This window comes from Eucyclogobius newberryi, unplaced genomic scaffold (genome assembly GCF_026437365.1).
Source record: "Eucyclogobius newberryi isolate DKJ021-1_F unplaced genomic scaffold, fEucNew1.0.hap1 SCAF_11, whole genome shotgun sequence".
NCBI classification, from domain to species: Eukaryota; Metazoa; Chordata; class Actinopteri; order Gobiiformes; family Gobiidae; genus Eucyclogobius; species Eucyclogobius newberryi.
Window position 1 is genome coordinate 24,474,983 of NW_027315735.1, and position 22,351 is coordinate 24,497,333.

Genomic DNA, 22,351 nt, shown 5'->3' on the forward strand with positions numbered 1-22,351 from the left:
CCTTTGTAACCACCTTCTAACTTTTGTACTTCTAGTTTTTGATCCCTCACATACTAGTGCGTGTCTGATAACAAGCAGTACAGCACTAATGTAAACAACACTAGCCGCAGGACTCACCTTGGTCCAGAGACTTGGCGGGGGCCCAGCTTTTGAAGTAGTCATCCTGAATAAAACACACAAAAAAACCATGTCAAACAGCGCAGATGATTGAATTATTTTACAAAGACATGCAAGCTCAAATTAAGCACTAAAGTAAGACTGTTCTCATTTCTTACAAAAGAAAATGACAGAAAGAAGAGGCTTTCAATATAGGTTAACCTGCATTTGAGAGCTGGAGATGATAGAAAACCAAAGTGAAAGGAATGTCTAGTTCATGGGTACAATGGGGAATTGGCTTTATTTATAGTCTACTGCTAGTTACAGTCACAAAAAAGTATGTTTCCTTCAACAGTTAATATTCATTATGAACAATAATCTTACATACTGGCATTGGTTAAGCAGTTTAGCTATTTATAATACCCATTTTGTGGTTAACAGTCCATGAAGCAGTAGTTAACACGGGCACATTGGCTTGACACAAGGGCCATAATTGTGCACAAAGCAGCCATAAACCCTGTGTGTATTTCATTAGAAAACAATAGTATGCAGAGGCCATTTCCCCAAAAGGTCAGCTCTATGGTAGGCACACACTATACACTCACTATGGGGAGTTGGAGATATGTTTGTTTATTGCATTGGATTTCTTGGGTTTCTTGCCACTGTCTCTTCTTAAATAGGCGCCGAGCTGAAGCATATGGATGTCAGCGTGGCGCATGGCTGTGTCAGTGTCACAGGCGGGCCCCGAACCTGCAGGACTCCAGCTTTTTCATTATTCAACGCGTGGCTGAAGGCACGGAGGGAGCAGCCAACTTAGTGCATATGACAAGTGATCGTGTTTGTGTTATTATAACTTTGTGATGGGATAGAACCTGAAGTAATCAGTAATCAGTCAAGTGGCAGATTTGGAAAATAAAAGAAAGTATTGCTGAGCTCTATTGCTGTGTTCACGTGGGAACTCAAAAAATGCACATGAACGCTCGCACAAGTTGGGAGAAGAAGTCGGGAACTCTGATCAAAAGCTGCTGCCCGACTTTTAACATGTGACGAAAATCAGGCGGTTTGTCAATGTACGTTCAACTTTTCAGCTCTTTGCATAAATAAATAGGAATGTGAACAAGTCGGAACAAGGACTTCTCATCTTGGAATCACAAGCACCCGAGGACCCCATGAACGCAGCATAAAACCAAATCCTTTATAAGCGACATTCCATCGAAAACGCAGAAACAATTGTCACATTTTAAAGTGCTAACATGTATTATTATTCATCAAATCATAATTTATGTGTAATTTGCAAAAATGTTTGGCACTTATAACAGCTGTGGAATAACCTCTTCTTCCGTCACATCTGCTGCTCATGTCCAGCCAGGAAGTTAACATTTTAAACGTCACTAAAATGATTAAGCTGGGGGAGAATAAGCACTTCATATGCACTTTAAGTAAGGATGTCGAGATTATTTGGTTGATAGAACATTGGGATTATTGAGGTTGCATTATAAAAAAAAACAAAGAGTACCATTTCAATTGAATCTATAGTTCAAAAAATACATTCAAATAAAACTAAATGTAAAGTGCTTTCTTATCTGGCAGACACGCATTAACACACATTTCAGAACGTTGACAAAGTTTGATTCATTAAGATTGGAATGGTAATGTAATAGACAATAGCAGTGAAAGTATATTAAGTATTTCACAGTCGTTTGGTTATGGTGTCAATAATCTTGAATAATGATCGAATCCTTCTGTTTTCTTACAATACAATTTGATATTGTAACATCCGTAAATAGAGGTGTGTGAGAGAATATAACATTAACTGAGGTAAATGGACAGTTGGCCCACTCACACAGCTGACACAAAGCAGCTTACGCCTTATTAAGCGCCTTCGCTCGGCCCAGACTTCACTCCAGCTCATTTTATGTCCATCTTCTTCCACTATTGAATATCTCTATTAGAAAACCCCTTTATAGTCACAGAAGTGCTAAGACGGGCGTGAGAATAGAAACTAATTACTGCAGAGTTCCAGCGCTCCACATTGGCACAAATATACGAGGCTATTAAAAGTAATTCATTTGAGATGGCACTTCTTATCTTTTATTCTTAGCTGTAAATATTCCATTATGTGTCATTCTTGACTGTGTACAAGTGGAACATGGCCCTCGTATGGGATCAGCTTTTGATTAATTCTTTACACTTTAATGCAAGTCAGTGCTCTAGTACAAATGAAGGACGCTGTGTATAATTAAAGCATCAATATTAAAAAGATCCCCATGAATAATATGACAAATCATAGTTTGTTAGGCTAAGGAAATGGCAGTGTAAGCCATTAAGATCCAAGAGACAAATATCTTTGTCTCTACTTAGTGTCTCTATCAAGACATACACTCTTTAGCCAAACCATTGATTTACTTTGACGAGCCCCTTTGAGTTGCATAAAAAAATAAAAGCATAATCTCTTTTTCAAGGGTGGTCCTTAACTTTCCCCTTCAATGACCTCTTGTGGCTGGAGGTGTGAACCACACAATACCTTTTGGACTAGTAATGTGGACTACTGTATGTGAAACGCATCTTTCTTTTAACATACTGGTCAATTGTAGACATGCAAATGGCTGGCTTATTACATTTGTATATTTAGAAAATACTTTGACAGATTATAGATATAAAATTTGATTTGCAATGAAAAAGCAGCAGCTGTGTCACATAACACAAAGACAGTTCACACGGACATACGTACAGGACAAAACGGAGCATAGTGACATTCCCCAGAAGAATCATGCAAAGTTTCACAGAAATAAAATTATAGCTGGAATATAAGCTAAAGGGAAAAAAAAAATAAGGATTTTTTTTTTACTTACCTCTGCCTCCTGTTCAGAGTTAGCAAAGTTGCAGATCAAAAGAGAGGAGAAAGAAAGGAAAGGTCAGTGATAATGACAAATGAAATCAGGTCTATTACAAGCCATGTGTTACTCATTCTGAATATAGAGCTGCACTTGGCCCATTCAGTCAGACGAGCGACCTGAATGAAACACACTTTCACATACGCACGCTTCGTGAGATCCCCTTATTTGATGTGACATGTAATTTGAGAGTAGAGAAGAGGGAAGAGCAGTAAAGTAATAACCTTGATTCGGTAAGGATAGGTAAGCACTTCAGGACAGTGCTTTAACAAATTGCTTTATTTTTTATTATTCTGGACTGTTTGGATCCAGGTTTGTTATGGTATAAATCCCAGGAAGAGAGATTTAACTCACTAAAAGAGCTAATGAATAGTTTTTGCACATTCAAGTCTTGACACTCATCACATGTAAGGATGGCGCAATAACAATAATATTGTTTATTGCAATTTAAAAAAAAATTGTCATACGTTATACATTTTTATACTCATGATAATCAGAATATTTATACCAGATGCGATACTATAATAGTTGCATAATAGTTCCAGTTAAACATGGAAAGTATTAAAAAAAATTGAATTATTATTTACTATTATTATCATTATTATTATTATTATTATTATTATTATTATTATTATTATTAACCTGTCAGCAATTTTATAGATGATTGTGATATTAGAAAAAGCTTCAGTTGTAGTCATCTGGACTCAGTTAGAAAAAAAAGACGTTTCGACTCTCATCCAAGAGTCATTGTCAATAAAAGAATTTAGATCGAGAACTCCGATATTAATACTGTTCTGTGGTAAGACCCGTCCATTGGGCGGAGCCTTCCTGAAGTAGCAAGAGTTGTTTGTTTCAACAGAAACTCGAGTCGAGTAAACTACATTGCTCGATCCAATGCAGTGAAGAAAGCTGTAAAGAACGTTACATAGGTGAGACTAAACAGCCTCTACACAAGAGGCTCTATCAGCACAGAAGAAATACAAGTTCAGGACCACAGAGCGCCGTGCATCTCCATCTTGAAGCCTCTAATCACTCGTTTGAAGACGGTGAGGTGAAGGTTTTAAGCAGGGAGAAAAGACGATTTGAAAGAGGAGTTAAGGAAGCTATTTTTGTTAAAAAAGAAAGACCTTCTTTAAACAGAAATGGAGGGCTAAGGTTTAATCTTCCTGTTATTTATAATGGTATACTGAACCCTTGGAAAGGTAGAGGACCAGGACAAGGACATTTAGATGCTAATCAGGTACTCAGGGTGGTTGAGCCAGGGTCTTCACTCTTCTAATAGCCCATTAAGATTCTGAATAGGCAAGGATACAAGGGGGGAGTTTCTGTTGAAACAAACAACTCTTGCTACTTCAGGAAGGCTCCGCCCAATGGGCGGGTCTTACCACAGAACAGTATTAATATCGGAGTTCTCGATCTAAATTCTTTTATTGACAATGACTCTTGGATGAGAGTCGAAACGTCTATTTTTTCTAACTGAGTCCAGATGACTACAACTGAAGCTTTTTCTACTATGGAACACGCCTGGACGAATGAGGGATTACACCGACAGATTGTGATATTGTTAATTGAGAAACCTTCATAATTTTTAAGATGTAAGTATGACTTTTACTACAACTATTACAGCTGCTACTGCTATAGCTGCTACTGCTACTACTACTACTACTGCTACTACTACTGCTACTACTACTACTGCTACTACTACTACTACTCCTACTACTCCTACTACTACTGCTGCTAGTGCTACTACTACCACTACCACCACTGGTACTACTTAATTCAAGCTTCTACCACACTCCAGGCCATACTAGATACTAGTCTTTTCTTTACACTTATCATTCTACCTGAGTGTGAGGTATGACCTTTTCAATGCCCAAAGCCTCCATTAATATTTTAGAGCGCCCATCTCAAAAGCATTAACTGGCTGTTTAGCTCGCTGTGACACTGCCCAATGTCATTCAAACCCTTCAAAGTGATTACAGGCTGACAAAACCAAGTCGTTATTTTCTTTGTTAGGGGCGGGACTGAAATTTGTTTCGTGGGATATCTTTCTAGTCGCATCCGCACACAGATTTAGTAGCGCATTTTAAAACTGTTTAAAATGTAGCGTGGCATCTGTGGGGAAAGAGAGGATTTAGGCAAAAGCTGAACATGATGCTCTTTGAGGCGCCTCTGTTTGCCATATTTTAATTAGATTAGGGTTAATTGGTTGAATGCTTGTATTCAAACACCTTCATAAATGTGGAGTTTGTCCCATTAGGATTTTGAGTCCAGTTTAGCATGATATTCATATTAAAGTGTTGGCAACAATAAACGTATAGGAAAACTGGTTCCGTGTCATGAATAAGTCAGTGAGATTAGCCAGGGCAGTCCTTAGGGAAAATGAAACACTAACATGTTTTTTTTTTTAAAAATTTATAACAGATTTTCACCTTATTCCGAAAGCCCGTCTGGGGCCGCCATTCTACTTTTTATTTATTTTATTTGACCTTTATTTTACCAGGTTACAAAGAGTGTCCTGGCTAAGAAGCAAAAGCACAAAAGCACAATAATAACATACAATATTTCACATTTATACTCACAGCCAGCATAAAGTGAGTCTCAAATAAAAATAAGTTCTACACAGACTAAAAAGTTGTTTTCAGACCGCCCAGAGAATCGAATTGTTGACTTGTTGGTCACATGAACATTGGACATTCTACGTAACTCAATCTACTTTATAGCATATTTTCACTGCTCGACCAGAAGCGCCATTACAACAGAAAGTTTTGCACCGACGTGGTTTTGTTTTAAAAATGCTCCTCAACATTCAAACAATGGCAGAATTATGGGCAGCACAACAGATGTGTTTATTTACCTTTTTAGAGCTAATTTTTGCCCATGGAGCTATTGTTTTGCTCAGATTAACTTAATACGGCAAAATGTAAACTGAAAGTCGTCGTTGCTCTTTCTGAAACAGAGCTTAGCGAGCTTGTTTGCTGACAGCAGTGGAAGATTTAGGAGTCTTCAACTCGCCTTACAACAATTCATTTCACAGACTCAAAAAAACGACTTATTTAAGGAGAGAAAGATAATCGGCTCAACCGAGTGTTATCACAAAGTCTGTATCATTGATCAAAGTGAACGTGGCTGCAGTGTTCTTGTTGATATTAGACTGTAGCAGCTTTTTTCACATTTTAAGTGTGTTTTGGGCTTCTACAGGAGAACATCAAACCACTCTGTGCTGTGATGTCATCTGCATAACTTCTATACCCTAATATTTATCCATAATACCCTTACACCCCAGAATGTATTACAGATGGTACTGTATCTGTCCCTTTTTTGTCCTTTATACTATTATTTTATTCACCATTTCAATAAAAAAAATCCCTATTTCATAAATATTCAACACACTTCACTATGTTGTCCTTCGTCATTGTGACCACCGGCTCTCAGTTCATTCGTGTTTGTCGCCCTCAGTCTAATTCTCATCAGTTTAAAGTGCAGTGCTCAGATGCAGGGTGATAACAACCCCCAGTGGGACATCCCGGCGGGCGAGAGGTGAAGAGGAACCAGCACTGATTTAGAGAGGGGGGATTAGCCTTTCTCTGCAGCGCTAATCTGCACTAAACTGAGAGCATTGGGATGTGCACACACACTTGTTCCTCCATTTGCATAAAAATAACCAAAGCCCTGCCTGCAGTGCTCAATACAGCTGTCATAGCCACAGGGAGAGGATGCAAATCTGGCTCCTGGGTGCAAACTAATCGCTATTAAAAATGTTGTATGAATATTTTTCAGGGACTGGAACCTTGCTAGAGCGCCGATTCTAACCGCAGTTTGAGCTACATAAAGTAAAAGTACACAGATCTGATTTGCATGGGTGCTTTGGGCAATGCTGACTGTGGCTGGTTTTTTAAGATGAAATTAAACCCCCAGTCAACACAGAGGCAAAAATTATAGACAAAGATCATTCATTTGGGAATAGATGTTGTTCCAATTCAATTTTGTAATCAGTTTTTGTCTTTGAGTTAAGTCATTTTCACAAACAAACGAGCATTATAACATTTCTGGGGGTTAAGTTTAAACAAAAGACAAAGAAACCACACGATATAATCAAATTATAATGTATTATAGAGCAGGGGTTCCCAAACTTGTAAGGCCGGGACCCCCAAAATAAATATGAAACTAACTCCACCACAGCAAAATTGTATTTATTTGAGTCGTTTTTTATGTTATCTGTCCAAATGTCACTAAAACATACTGCTTTCAATTAAAACAGAGATTAAGTACAGTGTAATAGATTTAATGTTACATCTTAAAATCATCGTACAACCCCCAGCTCAGACTTTGCAACCCCTGTCGAGGGGTTTGTTTGTTTGTTTGTTTGTTTGTTTGTTTGTTTGTTTTTTAAATGGTTTTATATGACCCACTTTGACTGGGTCTAAAAATAAAGTTTGACTGATTGGGTCAAGTATAAACTGAATGCCATACTGTGGAACCTCCTGGGCTAAGTAATATCATCTCTATGGAAACAAGCAGACCACCAGAAAAGTTACATACTGCACCTTCAATAAACTTAAAATAAAGTGTTCTGTGAACTGTAAACTTCTCCCAATCTCAAATACGTTCTCCTCTCTTGGTTTTGACCTCGTCCTGATCAACATCTAGAGTAGATTATGTATGAACTGTGTGAGCAGAACTAATAAAACTGCATCCCTGCTGAAAAGAGCATCAGCCGCCACAGTCATTTACAAAAATCATCACTTCACGGTGATTGACCTTATTAGTGTAAAAATAAGTACTTATTGAGATGAGGTGTTCGAAAAACAACAACAAACTATCTTCTGGCATGACTTAGCGGGGCTATATTAAAGGCCAGTGATTAGCTTTACACCACGGCTCTTATCTGTAATGAAGTGCGCTCTGAATAATTGGAGATCTACAGGAGGTGAGTAAAATATTCCAGTAACAACTACCACTTACGAGTGCATCAATAATGCATGAGGAAAAAGTCAACTCAGGCTGAATATGGACTATAATCAAGTGCATTTACAGTCAATGGAAGCTCAGCCAGAATAATGTATGCTATACACGCACAAATTATTCAAAATAATTAAATAATTGTGACTAGTCGATTATTATTGTGAGTGTTTTAGTGTTATCTCGACTATGCACATGACAATAGACATTTTAGTAATAATACACTGAATGTGTAAAGATTTTATATCTAGAAGCCTTCAGTCACCATATTTCGCCCTTCATTTGGCCCAGTGCTAATAGTAGCACCAGGTGTAGAGTGAATGAATAATGCAATAGAGAAGTGTCTTTGAGTGTCCAAAAAAACATGCAATAGAGGTCAAATGCATTATCTTTATTAATAAGCTTAAGGTACACTTTATTGTCCCCATGCCGCTGGGGCATTTGCTCAGGAGCAGCTTCAGTTCTTTGTGCTTGGCTTGGTCAGGTTTTGGTATTATGTTCAATTTTTATCATTCCAAATTTAAGAAACACAACTAATAACCAGCAAAACAATACTTTCAATTGTTTATTTATCTGAAAGGACTATGTACATTAATAAACATTACTGTAACTGTACTAGGAATTGGCCATGTTTTTGCAATTTTAAAATTGTGCATCACTTTACCAATAAATACATGAAGGAGTTTGGTTTTAGATGACAGCTGACTGATTGATTATATTAGCAATCGAGTAATACAGCGATTGTTTTCTTCGATTGAGTAATCAAAAACAAATTTAATTAGTAATAAAATAACAAACAAATAACATAATAATAAGTAGTTTCTGCTTAAAATAACATATTTAATTTTATTTTTCATTTCATATAAGTATGTCTCCAATACAGTAACTTTTCACTTCACCAGTCCAAACTGTTAGATCATAAATAAAGAACTAAATAACATTCTAAACAGTTACAGTTACTATGAATTAATTTGTGGTTAATGTCACATAATTTCAAATAAGAAACTTGTTTGGAAAACGTTGTCACGGTGATACCTGGCATTTTGAGCTGTAACTCTGCAGCATTAGCTCCGTGTGTTGTTCACTTTAGCCTCCGTGTCGTCACGGACTTTCTGTTTCATAAACGCGGAAACGAAAGTGCCACAAGTAGTTTTGTGCGCACTGCGCCACAGTTTAACACATTTAGAATTAAATATGTAAATTAAATCAATCATCGAGATAATAGGTCATTTTTGAATCAAATTACTCAATTTACTCCATCAATCATTTCAGCCCCACTGCTGACATTCAGGATGGGGCTCTGAGAGAAAAAAATCTTTTTTTTCCATTTCCCTTGTCTTCCCCTCTCTTCTGAGTCTTTAGTTACTCCACCTTTTTGGGCGTGGCCTGTTCGAGTCTGCTGTTGCTACTGAGTCCAGTCCACTCATCATCAGCTGGAGTATAAGAAGCCTGGCTCTTCACACTACTCGCACTATTTGCACTCTTCTCTTTTATGTCTTAAACTGTTTGATGATTTCTGTCATATCTTTGTGAAAATGCGTTAATTAATGCATTTTTTTCCTGTTGTGTGAAGCACTTTGAATTGCCTTGTGTAAGACTCGTGCTCTACAAATAAACTCGCCTGGCCTTACTCATCGGTTTGTCATTAATACAGTTGCAGTTGGCTGTGAGCTCTATGAATGTTTTACTACTTTCTGCTTCTGCCTCTGACCCACTCACCTCCACAAACCTGCCATCGAGCTGATTCCTGCTCAACCTGCAAAATCCTCACCTTCCTGTAATAAAACTGTCATATATTTGTCTTTCTGGGTCATTGTGAACCAGGTTACGGTACTGTACAGCAGGGCTTTTTAAATTTTGACTCAAATCATTATGTCCAGCTTTAGAACACACTCTATTCAAACAAGCTTAACTAAAATAAGCTGTGCCAAAGTATTGATCTTACTGGTCACTTTACAAGCTTTTACTGTAATAAAAATGTTCTTAATCCATCAATGCCACATAAAAGTGTCAGGAAAAGGACAGCCTTGATTCATGTTGGTATTAACACAGTCAAAAGGTCTAAATAGCTCTTTAAAAGGTCCAGCTAATAGGACTATTGGATTTTTTTATATAACTACCAGAGCCATTTTATGATGACAAGAGTTTAATATGGGAAGTATTAAGTGTCACAACTTGACAAATTACCACAAAGTCACGTTGAAGTTATTACATGCTGTTAACACAAAGGGAGATAGAGCAAACTTGGGTCACAGCAAAGCGCCGTGTCAAACTGTGGACAGAGAAAAGGAATGTCCAACTAACAAAGACTATCATCAGACTGCTGATTATGGATACAAATAAAACATTATTAGGGTCATAATAATTAAAATTAGAGCTGTTCATCCTTATATTGATGGATCACAATTTTATAAAATGTTTCCCCCAAAATGTAAAAATGCAGAGACCTTAAGTCGTAGTCATCTTTAAATATATGGCTGATCTTTTTTTTGAAATTTATTCAAAATCCAACTTTATTTGTGAACATATACAGCCTCTTTCGAGGCAAACAAATCAAAATCTACTGCTTAATATTGATGGACTCATCTGATCTCATCTATAAAACACTGCAGCCCAGGTAATAACACATTTTACATGTGGTACAGAGAAGATGGAGCAAATTCTTTTTCATTACCCAAACGCTCATATTCCAACAGTCAAATGAACACAATATTTCACAATTGTGCCAAACCAATGGTAACATTTGTATTCAGAGCCAATTGAGCAGCTCCAAACCAAGACAAATGACTTCTTTTCTTTTTTGCTTACTTCTCCCTTCTTCCCCCTGCCTTCTATTTTTATAGCCTGCCTCATTCATCAACGCTTTGCTGCTTCTCCCCTGCCATTTCCTCACTCTCTCACTTCCTCTCCACTCAAAACATCCCTCAACTCATCCAGAGAGTGAATAATATGGCTCAAAGCAAAACATCAAAAATGTGCTTCCTTCTCACTCTGTCTTCCCCGTCACGTTAATGAGAGAAAAACCTCAAGTGAACGTATGGCTCCTCACAATCTCCTGCCACCCTGGATATCACACCGCCAGTGTCTGGAATATTGCTCTGAACAGGCACTTCCTCCTCGTGATCGTATGAAGTCCTAGTTTCGGGAAGGGACTCACCGGAGTGAGTTACAGAAAGCATAGAGACAAAAGAAGAGCTGTGAGTTGCAAGTTGTGGGGCTAAATTGGCTGGCCTGGCTCTGAGATGTCATTCAGCACGCCCTCACTGATGTAACTCCCCTCCGGCATGTAGGACAGGAGCAAAGTTTCCCCACGACGGTCAGTACTTTGCCTTGCTCTGCTGTACGAGTGACGTGGGACTGATGTTTATGGCACTTTCAAGCACAAGAAACAGGAACACAAAAGCACTGGCCAGCAAACAATGCCAAACCCATTAAATCTATCATCATTCCATAACATCTACAAAGGATAAAGCACAACTTGACTTCAGAATCAGAAAAGGTTTATTGCCATTGTCAATGAACAGATGTGACACTATAATTCACGATAATAATGTAAAAATAGTAAACATTTTCTCTCTTTCAATAGATAGATAGTCCTCTCGTGACCAGCTTTATTAAATCAAACTATCTGAATGATAAAGTAAAGTCAATAGGTTAATAGTACAATTATGTGTTAACATATCTAACATTAAAAGCCAGATATAAAAACATTTGACTTTACAGTATAGTGGAGTTTGAACTGAAAAAAGCTATTTTCACTTCTAACATGGTCATTATTTTTTTAATGTTTTATTCGATATGTTTAATTTTGTGACCTGAATAATAACAATCAACCGAACAACCTTGAGATCCCGTTGACAGAGTAAACAAATGTGAGTCTTATTTCCTCGTGGCGTGGACTGCCGATTAGTTCTGCCACGTATCAATCATAAAACGCACCTACCGCTCAGCTGCAGCCGCGTGCGGCTCGTCCCCACGTTTCCGCGTGTCTAAGCGCATTGATCTGTCATAATATAGTTCGCTCCGTGTACGGGACAAAATGAAGACGGAGAAAGACTGTTCGAGCTGACTCAGAAGAAGACGGAAATCTACGGGAGACGAGAGATGCGATGTGATCCGTCGCACTACTAAACAAACGCACGTGTGTGTTGTATCAGTCCGCACGGGGGAGTGCGCATACGCACTTCCGTCTGCGTTCTCAAATCGCCGAAAAATCGTCCATTGCGCCTTTAAGTGTTAAGTTGCTGGACTGTACATGGTTAAATAATAACTGGTAATCGTGGCAGTGGGAGTGAATGAGCTGAGCAGATGACGCGGGCACAGGCTCGACAGATGGTTGTGAATGATGTACTCTTTAACAGGATCAACTGTGGCCTGGGAAACACATGGCTCTGTTCTTGTTTATTTCCACTGTACTCTGAGTCAGTATCGGTAAATGGACATTTAAGTAAGCCTTGGATCCGCAGTTATTTTGGATTTGTTTTGTTGTTAGTACGGAATCAATGTCATTTTATGTGATGGCACCAGTGTTTTCTGCCCACACGTCCCCCAAACACAGGCGCTCGCGAAGATGACAAGATATAAACCGCAACCATTTGGCTCGTCGCGCCAATTCACACGTCTCACATCTAGGTTGCTATTTCATGTTTTCCGATTGAGTGAGCTTACAGTGGGTCAGCCTTGATCCAAGACACGGAGTAATAAATATTGAATAAGATAGTCAGCAGAAATCCCGACAGGAAACGTTGTCTTTTAGTGACTGTAGACTCGTCAAACACGGACGTCCTTGAATCTTCTCTGTTGTGAGTGTGAGCAGCTACAGTGCAGGGCTGTATATGGTGATGAATAGAGTGCTGCTGGAGCCCGGCGCTGCTTTTTTCCCAGAGTCCTTTGCTGTGGGGCACTGTGCTTCACTTACCCTCGCTTTAGGCGGGAAAACAAAGACGTATCAGTTGCTTTCAAGCTGTTATTTCACGCTTTTAATTCTACTTTTGAGATACAAACATTACTTTTCACAGCGTGGAGGTAATGTTTTAGCAGGCAATGGGCGGCTGGCGGGTGAAATAACACAACATTTTTATTTTGCAAGTATTGCAGCAATGTTTCAAGCTGAAGAGACTTGACAGGACAGGTCGGCAGCGGTTACTTTTCTACTGCTATTCAAGATCAAATATTCCAGTGGAATGAATGTCCAATCATTTTAAGACTGTGAAAATGTACAAGTAATCAATTAAGTTTAGTTTTAAAAGTATTGTTCAATGTCGTGTGGATAATTGTCTTCATCTTAGAAATGAACACACTCAAATTTAACAGTGGGAGTTACTTAGAGGTCCATCTCAGTCTTCCAATATTTTTAAGATCAATCTCAATTAAAATTTTGGATTTGATTGTTTTATATGAAAATAAATGAATGTGACTTTTAATAATAAAAAGGTTCCTGAAAAAAGACAATTGATAATGACAGAAGGTAAGCATAAACTGGACTTTCAGTCAAATTGTGCATCTTTAAGGGAAAACTTGGAAAACATGACAGACGTCGCCCAGAACCACACGCTCATTTGCCACAGAATTTGGCTTGTAGACTTTTTGATTTAACTTTTTTATTGAGATCTATCAAGCCTTTGACTTTTGGCACAAATAATTTGGCACAAATAATTTGGCACAAATAACTTAAATATGCTTTTGCCCTTTTTACAGTATGGTTTGCTAGAAACAGGCTTGGCATTACCTACGCACTTTTGTCTACAATGTTATTTAAAACGCAAAATTATTAAATTAAGTCTTCAACAGCCCAGACTAATAATTGCAATCTTTAAATGTTTAGATATTGATTTGATTATTGTCCACCCATAATCTACGGCCAATAAAGTCTGAATAACTGAGTATTAAAAGTAGAGAGAGTACAAGAAAGAGAAGTGTCTCAGTCAGCACAAAGCGAGTCCATCCCTGAGAGAGGAGTGAGGTGTAGGACGCTCAGGAGAGGAGAAAGGATTAACCCGAGGTGTGCAGAGGATGGCACTACAGAGAGGACATTTATCTACTTCTCTCTTGTTTCCCCAGCGGAGCAGACAGATAACAGAGGTGACAGATGATTGGCTTAACACTTTGGCACAGCTCCAGGGCAGCACTATCGCAGTGGGATACCGACAGGAGCCGAGGGATGCTGTCAAATCAGACGTTATTCAAAAAAAAAAAAAAATGTTTTTTTACCAAGAAGTTAAATCAATAAAAACGTACACAGTTGAGGGCCTTCCAATCAAGTCCACTTCAAGGCTTTATTTTAGTTTTAGTTTTAAGCATCCTCAAAGCAAGAATCACAAATCATTGTTGAGGTGTTGACTGTATTGTTCCAGCAGCAGAGAATACAAATAAACCTGTACCGAAGTTCTTTTACAAAACTATGAAAGATAAATATGACTAGAGCTATGTGAAATGTTTTTCTTGAAGCCCGATGCTGTTTGAGCAAATGTCAGTCATTGCTTAAAAATAACTTGCACTCCCACAATGTTGTATCACAAAACAGTAGAGCAGTGTGGATAATGAGCAGGGTTAGCCCAGACAATAGACAATGTAACATTGCATGTAACAAAGACGCTTGATTTTAAAACTAATTAAATTTTTGTGACATTAAAGGCCTTGATATTAATCTATTTTCAAGCAGACTAAACCAAATGTTTTTGTTGTATATAAACTGACCGTAAATGCTCTCAATATTTTTTACACTTGGAAGACATTTACAAACTAATTAGTCCAAAGCATAATGTCCATCCATCCATCCATTTTCTACCGCTTGTTCCCTTTCCGGGTCGCGGGTGACTGGAGCCTATCCCAGTGACTTCGGGCCTTAGGCGGGGTACATCCTGGACAGTGGCCAACTCGTCGCAGCAAAGCATAATGTGTCTTTGTAAAATAGCAACAAAACCAAATGTTTAGTTTGACCCTGTTCCAAAAATGTAATATTTATCATGCATTATTTATGTTGCTAACAAACAGAAAAGAGTAGTGCCTTATGTTTATTTTTGGGGGCTAAATACTTCTAATACTCGCATTTGGCCCAGTAAAGTTCCAGCTGATGCCCAAAGCCTTATGTTTATGGCGTGTGAAGGCGAAAGTAGCATTTAGCCCTCTTTCACTGCGTCATGGAGAATTCATGCCCCTGGTTCAGTTCAGTGTGGATGTTACTGTTACCGGGGGTCACCTGGAGTGGATTTACAGTAAACGCTGAAGTCACCACAATCGAAAAGAGTCAATAATACATATCACATATCAGGTTCTGGAGAGGGCCATGTAACAACAGGCATCAAAGAAGTATTAAGAGAGTCACTCACTCTGCATGTTTACTACAGCAAATAAAGTCAAAGTCACGTCTGTTCTCCCTCTTTTATATGGAAAATGGTCATGTATAATAAACTGTATTGTTAGTGCCAGACACAGCATGTATAATTGATGTTATTTAAGTAATTTATTCTACCAGAAGTGGCACAACAGACTGTGATGTTTGCTAATGTAAGGATTTAATCTGAATGGGGAAATAGATGCAAATTAACACATGTTGATTGTCCTCGAATGCACTTACGGACTCACTTTGATCAAATATGATGCGCATGAAATAATATCCAGATTTCAAACGCTTACAGCTACTAATCTCTCCACATGTTGCCTGCTGTCTGTTTCTGTGCCAGTGACTATTAACTTCAGTGGTTTGTAATTGAGGTTCCAAATATGCCAAAAAAAAAATACAATACTATAATAATTCTTGGCATAGACGCGTGAAAGGAAAGAAAAGCGCTGCACTCACCGAACATCAGCTAATCAATACAACCGCAAACAGCACATGCGCAGTCTAATCAATGTTAACGGAGGTAAATTAAGTGTATTGAGTTTAACGGCTGGCGCTGCCCCACAATGACACACATACGTTCACATATATCACGCACAGAGCCACGCGCAGCTGCCGTGAGCTAATTCCACAGAGACTCGAGGGATTTGAAAAAAGCCTTACTCAGGAACAGAGAGAGAGAAACAAAGGAGGAAGGTGCTGATGTGGGGAAATGAAGGGAATGAACTGGAAAAAGACAAAGTCGGATAAAAAACACAGACCAGATACAATGTGTGGGTAAGAGAAGAGCTGGGAGAGTAAGGGCGTTTGTGCTGAGGCTATATTGGTACAGTCACGCTACACTTCAGAACAATAAAGTAGGTTGAAGCAACTTTCAAAGGCTTTATTTTACACTGATATATTCAATATTCTGAAACGCACAACTAAACAAATCTGTATCGTCGTAATAATCAGTTTAATCTTGTGGATGTCATTCTGTAAACGTAACTTAAAAAAACATTTGTCATTAATTTGATGTAAGTTTGCCCTTCATTGCCGCTTGCGGGTGTAACTGGTTCTTCCAGTGTTTTGGTTGGCCTGGTGTCTACAAGTGTTTTGTTGTAGTTTGGTGGAATATTATTCATTTTAGCGCTCACACAGTGTTCAACTCGAGATCTCGGCGGTGTCTTTGGTTTGTTCTGCAGAGCGAAGCGAAGCCGTACCGCTCTCCGCCGCTCTGCGCTCATAAACATTATCCATGCGAGGACTTTGTACGTGCAAATGTGACCGCATCGTCACAGCAATACATCTGGACCCTTTTTTCCAACTCGATGAAACATTTGGTGAGAAAAACAGACCATGAGTGAATTCATGATTAAAGCGTCAGTGTTCTATGATTAATTCCATGAGTTAATGGGCTAACTTTGATAGCCCAAGCATGCGTCCCATTTTTTCTTCCAAATTCAGCTCTAAAACTTTAGCATTAAACATTAAAAAGCAATTACACAGGCAGCTAGACGGTTGCGCTCTCTACAAATCTCTGCTTCGGCGCTCCTGACTCAGATCAACACAAAAAGAGGTGCAAAATCAGATTCGTTGCTTTCAGTGACACGTGGGAAGAAAACACGCTCCCTGGTCATCTGGCATTCAGAACAAAATCCCACGTCCTCAAGTGAACGGCTTTTAGTGCTTCAATTGTTTCTCAGTCCTCTGTGCTTGTAGCTAATCTGCCAGCCGGCCACTCCCATTGGTAACTCTGGCACATGACACCGGGTTTCATGTCTTTTTAGTTATAGGAAAAAGCGTAGTCTTGGCTGACCAGACCATTGATAAATACAATGTGCCACAAAGTTTCTTCAAAGCATTTCAAAGTGTGGACTGAATTTCTTAGACATTATCTACAGCCGAGAGGAAAACAACACAGACACAATTTGCTTTTGTTTCCCTCATCTTCCTCCTATGGTTTAGTTCCCCCTGGACAAACACACAACATGGTCTAACAAGCTCACAGAGGACTGGTCCTTCCACATCACTCATCTGGGCATCGATTGAATGAAAGGGACGCTCAGTATATCTTAACACAGTTTATTTTTTAACTTTAATATTCCCAATATTGACTAGTGATTAAATTGAACAAGTCAGTTGGCTGTTTCTTGTATGGACCACATGTTGTTAGTGAGTTAACAAAAGCCAAGCTAATTTTAATGAGACCTCCAGGGAAATTGCCCTGCTCTTTTACCGGACACAAAAGACTAATTTGACAGCTCAGGTGCAATCACACTATTGATAGCCTGACGAGCCATTAGCTTAGAGGCTCGGATAACCAACAAGGACCGCAAGAAACTGTCAAGAAATGTGTCATATCTGAACCTCAACTGAGACATGGTTAGCAGTTCTGATGGATTGCTATATTGTTTAAAAAATAAACTGAAACAACTGAAATATGTATTCATCCATCTCAATAACACACCATTAATTGGCCTTATATGTCTTGTCTTTAATTTTTTTAATGAATGGTGAGATGACGGAATTGATTATAAAATCCTTGAAACATCGACACATCCAACTCAAAGATTATTATTCCACATACTATTTATGGCTTAATTTTGTATTAATTTTATAACCTTGTGTATTGACCTGTTAAATGGTCCAATATGAACGTTAGTTAATGGTTAATGTGGTTAATGTGAACCAGTGCAATACAAAGATGTAATGTGAATGGCTTTGATTGAAACATGAATGAGCAGTGGCTTATATAGTGGCTTATATTACTCATGTGTTCAGTAGAGTTTGTGCTCCACTCCAGAAGAGCGGTTTTGTCGCGCATCATCAGCGTCCGAGTTTGACTGAAGACCTCTCACTCCTCTACAGCCTCCACTGTTATTGTGGCTCACTTGCCATTTCAAATCCACTTAGCTTTAATTCTTCTATTAAATTCCTTTCTGGCTGTCAAGTAATTAGAGGATCAGTGTAATTAGAAGAGAACAGAAGTCTAATGGTGAAGATAATGAGGAGATACTGAGACTGTTATCGACTTCTACAAACAGTTTTTCTGTCAAATTCCTCTTAACTCAACATTTTCAACTTTAATGAGGACAAACGTCAAAGTAAAAACAGGCTGGTGGATATTTTTAATGAGTAGTGAGTACACACAAATCCAATACTAATAGGATATCGTGCTCATCGTGATGCAGGATTGGGTATCAGTTATATGTTATCGTTTCGGCCGATATCGGTGTAGCCAATATCCTTTAATTTGATGTAATAAGACTATTTACTGGCTGATGTTGGCCCAGAACATCTCATTATGTTTGAACTTTTATTCCAACATAGCTGTTAGTAGTTATCAGTACCATAAATAAACATGATGTTTTACCATTTCCAGTTGGTGCAGTGCCATCCTCAGACTTGTTGTGTTACAAATAGGGATTGGAAAACATTGGGAAACAGCGAACCAGGTTTCAATTAGAGAAATCTTACTTAAATAAGAGGACTTAACGACTAAAAACTCTATCAACACTAATCAATCAAACTTTATTCATAAATCACTTTTCATACAGATTGTAATACAAAGAGCTTAACGTCTCGTTAACTCAACACAAAACTTACTTGGATAAAGAGTGACAGACAAAAATAATTGTAAAATATACGGAAGCCAAAAGGAAAAAGAAAAAACTATTAAGGAAATTAATTCTACTGTAAAGCTAATCCTTTATAAAACATAGCTATAAGCACTTTTACTCGGGTCAAAACAATGAGAATGATTAAAAGTAGCAAAATGAGCTTTTTCCACTTGTTTCCAATGCACACGTGACAGTGATGCTAAAGTCTGTGTTAAGGGCCTATTATAAGTTCAGTGCATAATTCTTTGAGTTACTCAGAATAAACAATGTTCTCTGTGCCACTCATTCAGACTGACAGAGGGTCAGTCATCAGTCTGCAATCTGCTCAAGTCTGTCCGGAGCTGTCAGCGGAGACTTCAACGCTAATCCACTGCACCACCGCATCAACAAACTGTTTTTTCATTCCTCACAGCAGCCGCTAAATTCAACTGCTCTTTTTCAATCTAATGATACAGACTTTATCCTTTGTTCATCTTATTATCGTCTCCACTTGTTTCTTCTCTGCCTGAATTGTAAATGAGATTGGAGTGAGCGCATGCACAGGCAAATTTGTAATTTGTGTTTTGGCCCTGCAGTTGTCCTCAGGCACGCCTTTCCCTTCCAACTCAAATGATTGTTGTGATTACGTCCGTTAACCTTTGTATGCCAACACATCTCATCGTGTGCACAGTGTGTGTTTAACCATGTGTGGAGTGGGGACTAATATATTTTCTGGTGGTTTGCAGTTACCAATTTACTCCAAATCCACAAAGCATCAGGTGCAAAAGCAACAGGCATATCATTTTCTTGTGAATTAATTTTTAATGAAACAGGTTATGATTTTTCATTCCCTCATTAACAAGCTTTGGTGTAAAATGGACCATTCTTTATCTTAATATCTGACTTTGGCACAAAAAACATCCACTCCTAAAAACATTATTATATGACTGATGTATGTGAATATGAATGTATTCACAATGGAGTTACAAAGTCACATGTCTGTAAAGATTTCTGTGTTCTATGAATCTCGTTTTTTTATAACTTCATGTCAAAGTGCTAATTATTCACAGGGAAATGCTAGATGATGGAGAAGTTGTGGTTGCCAGGAGGCACATCATTATCATGTGCTCCGGGAGTGTCATGTTATTAACAAGACACAACTGTTTTTGACATTATCATCCCAGTCAATTTCAGAACTACCAGGAAGTATTTGGGCCTCAGAACTCCCGCCATGGACACAACAAATGGATACCTTTGGAGTATACTCCTGGCAGCAGGGGAAAGGCCGGCACAGAAAAATGTGTGACACATCTTGTACCGACGATCAAGAACTGACATTATTATTGACATACAAAAAATGGAAACCACTTTAGATTTCATTTGAAAATGCACAACTTTGACTGACTTTGGACTAAATGCAACATTTATTTAGAATTTTTTTTTTAATTTCATTTGGATTTTGTGTGCCTCAAATTTATTTTCTTTGGATGTCTTATTTCTTTCTTTCTTTTTGTATTATTATTTTCATTTGTTGGTCTTGCTCGGCTTCTTGTTTTTGTTGTTCATCGTTTTAAATTGTTCAAATTGAAAAAAAAATAATCACATCATTATCGTCAAGCATCAGTAGCGATCATAAGAATACAGTATATAATTTATACACACTCAAAAGCTCAACGTGATGTGAGAACATAATTACATAATTAATAAAAGCCCCTTCATAATATAAACCGCATTCATATACCATTTCTGTTTTCTGCTTCTGCTGTAGCTTATTAGCAGCGTGTGATGCAAATATTGTAGAGGAAGTAGATGAATATAAATGCTTAGTTTTTGGACGATTTGTTACTCTGCCACAAACACAAACGCAGAGGGAAACATTTACAAAACATTCATAGTACGCTTGATATTCTGATTCCTCCCAAACAAATATATAAATTATATTATTCATTTGTTTGAGATATCTCCCAGCTTTAAACCCCGTTGTTTCTAAATGTTGATTTGTAGATTTCATATTCCATTTCGGTCTCAGTCAGTTTCCGTGAGTTACTGGGGCCATCTGCTTGAATTATTAAGACCTACATTATAAAAGATGTCTCTCAGGAACAGAAATAAAGAGTGTTACAGAGGGCCAGGTGGATTCTGTGAAATATTTTTAAAGGTCTGCTCTGAATTTATGCTGGTGACATTATCATTGGAGGGGGATTTCTGTTCACCTCTGTGACATTTGGGGGTTGATGGCTTCCCGTAGCCCCGAGCTCACGTCTGATTGCCATAACAGGGTCACTCTTTTTTTTCCTGAAGCCACTCGTCCACAGACCTCTCCATCACACAACATGAAAGCAAATCTAGTGGAAATGCCAAAAACCTGGTTCAGAGGTTCAACTTCACCTGGTATGGCTGGAACATATCTGTTGGCATCATAATTTACACTTTAAAACGGCTTTCAGTATGGTGAGCAATAGTGATATAAAAATCAACTTGTGATAGAACAATTTTGAGAGGCTCCTATTAGGGCATGGTGATATGGTCCCAATTTATGTGTCATGATCTAAAAGAGAATAATTGAAATAATGATATAAAATTGATGCTGGACAAATTACTTAATGGTGGCATCTATACAATTTGTACTCATGTGTTTACCAATTTTTTAAAACGTACTCGATTCTGCTTTCACTGCTCACATCTGTCATTATTAATGTTTAAAGCCTCCGTAGTGTTTATGTCTGCTCTAGGCTTTAGCAGCAGCAATTAGCCACGATCTCTGGCCGTCTGCCCGCGCAACTGAGAGCAGCTGCAGCAAAAGTGCAATAATATCACAACATGTCATTATGTTGATATATCCATATGATACGGTCCAGGCCTAACTCCTGGGGCTTTTCTGTTTGCACAGACACGTCCAGCTTAGATTGTCATTTGGTCAGAGTCTCTGTTAAGCTCTATGATTGACGGGGAAATTTCACCAATTTGCTTGTGAACATTCAGAAGAAGCTCTTAATAATCATAGCAACAAGTACTGAGTGTACAAGTGCCATGATCAAGTCAGAATGGAATCCTTGGCTATAATAAATTTGTGATTTATTTTTTATTCCCAACATTGCTCGCTTTTGTCTTGAAGCAATTACCATGCCGAGATCAAGCAAAGCATTAAGGCCAGAGCCACTAATATATAATCATTGTTTCGATTTAAAGGATTTTGGATGATGACAACAACTGAATATTTTGTTCTTAATCTTGATGTGTTGGAAGCAGGATAAGTGTATGGAGTAGTATAACAAAAGAACCATGACTATCACTTTAGATTGTCCTAAAATAGAGGAGCTAAAGTCATGTGGAGTTGGTAGGAATCCCACAGATTTGTGTGGAGTTGAAAGAACTCCTGAGAGCTCCCGTCTCCAGAGGGTCTTGGCTAAAAGTGTAAATAAATCAGAGCTTTGTTTTATTTTAGGCTTCATGTGGTACATTTGAAGGGTTGATTTAAA

The 22,351-nt window shown here is 38.2% G+C and overlaps 1 protein-coding gene across 1 annotated transcript in view; it reads right to left on the bottom strand.

Moving 5' to 3' along the window:
* spock1 (SPARC (osteonectin), cwcv and kazal like domains proteoglycan 1) overlaps positions 1 to 22,351 on the bottom strand; it is a 107,841-nt gene that overhangs the window by 62,138 nt on the left and 23,352 nt on the right. The window contains exon 4 of the mRNA XM_072439633.1: positions 118 to 163. Within this exon, the coding sequence (XP_072295734.1) occupies positions 118 to 163 (46 nt within the window). The remainder of the gene's footprint in view (positions 1 to 117; positions 164 to 22,351) is intronic.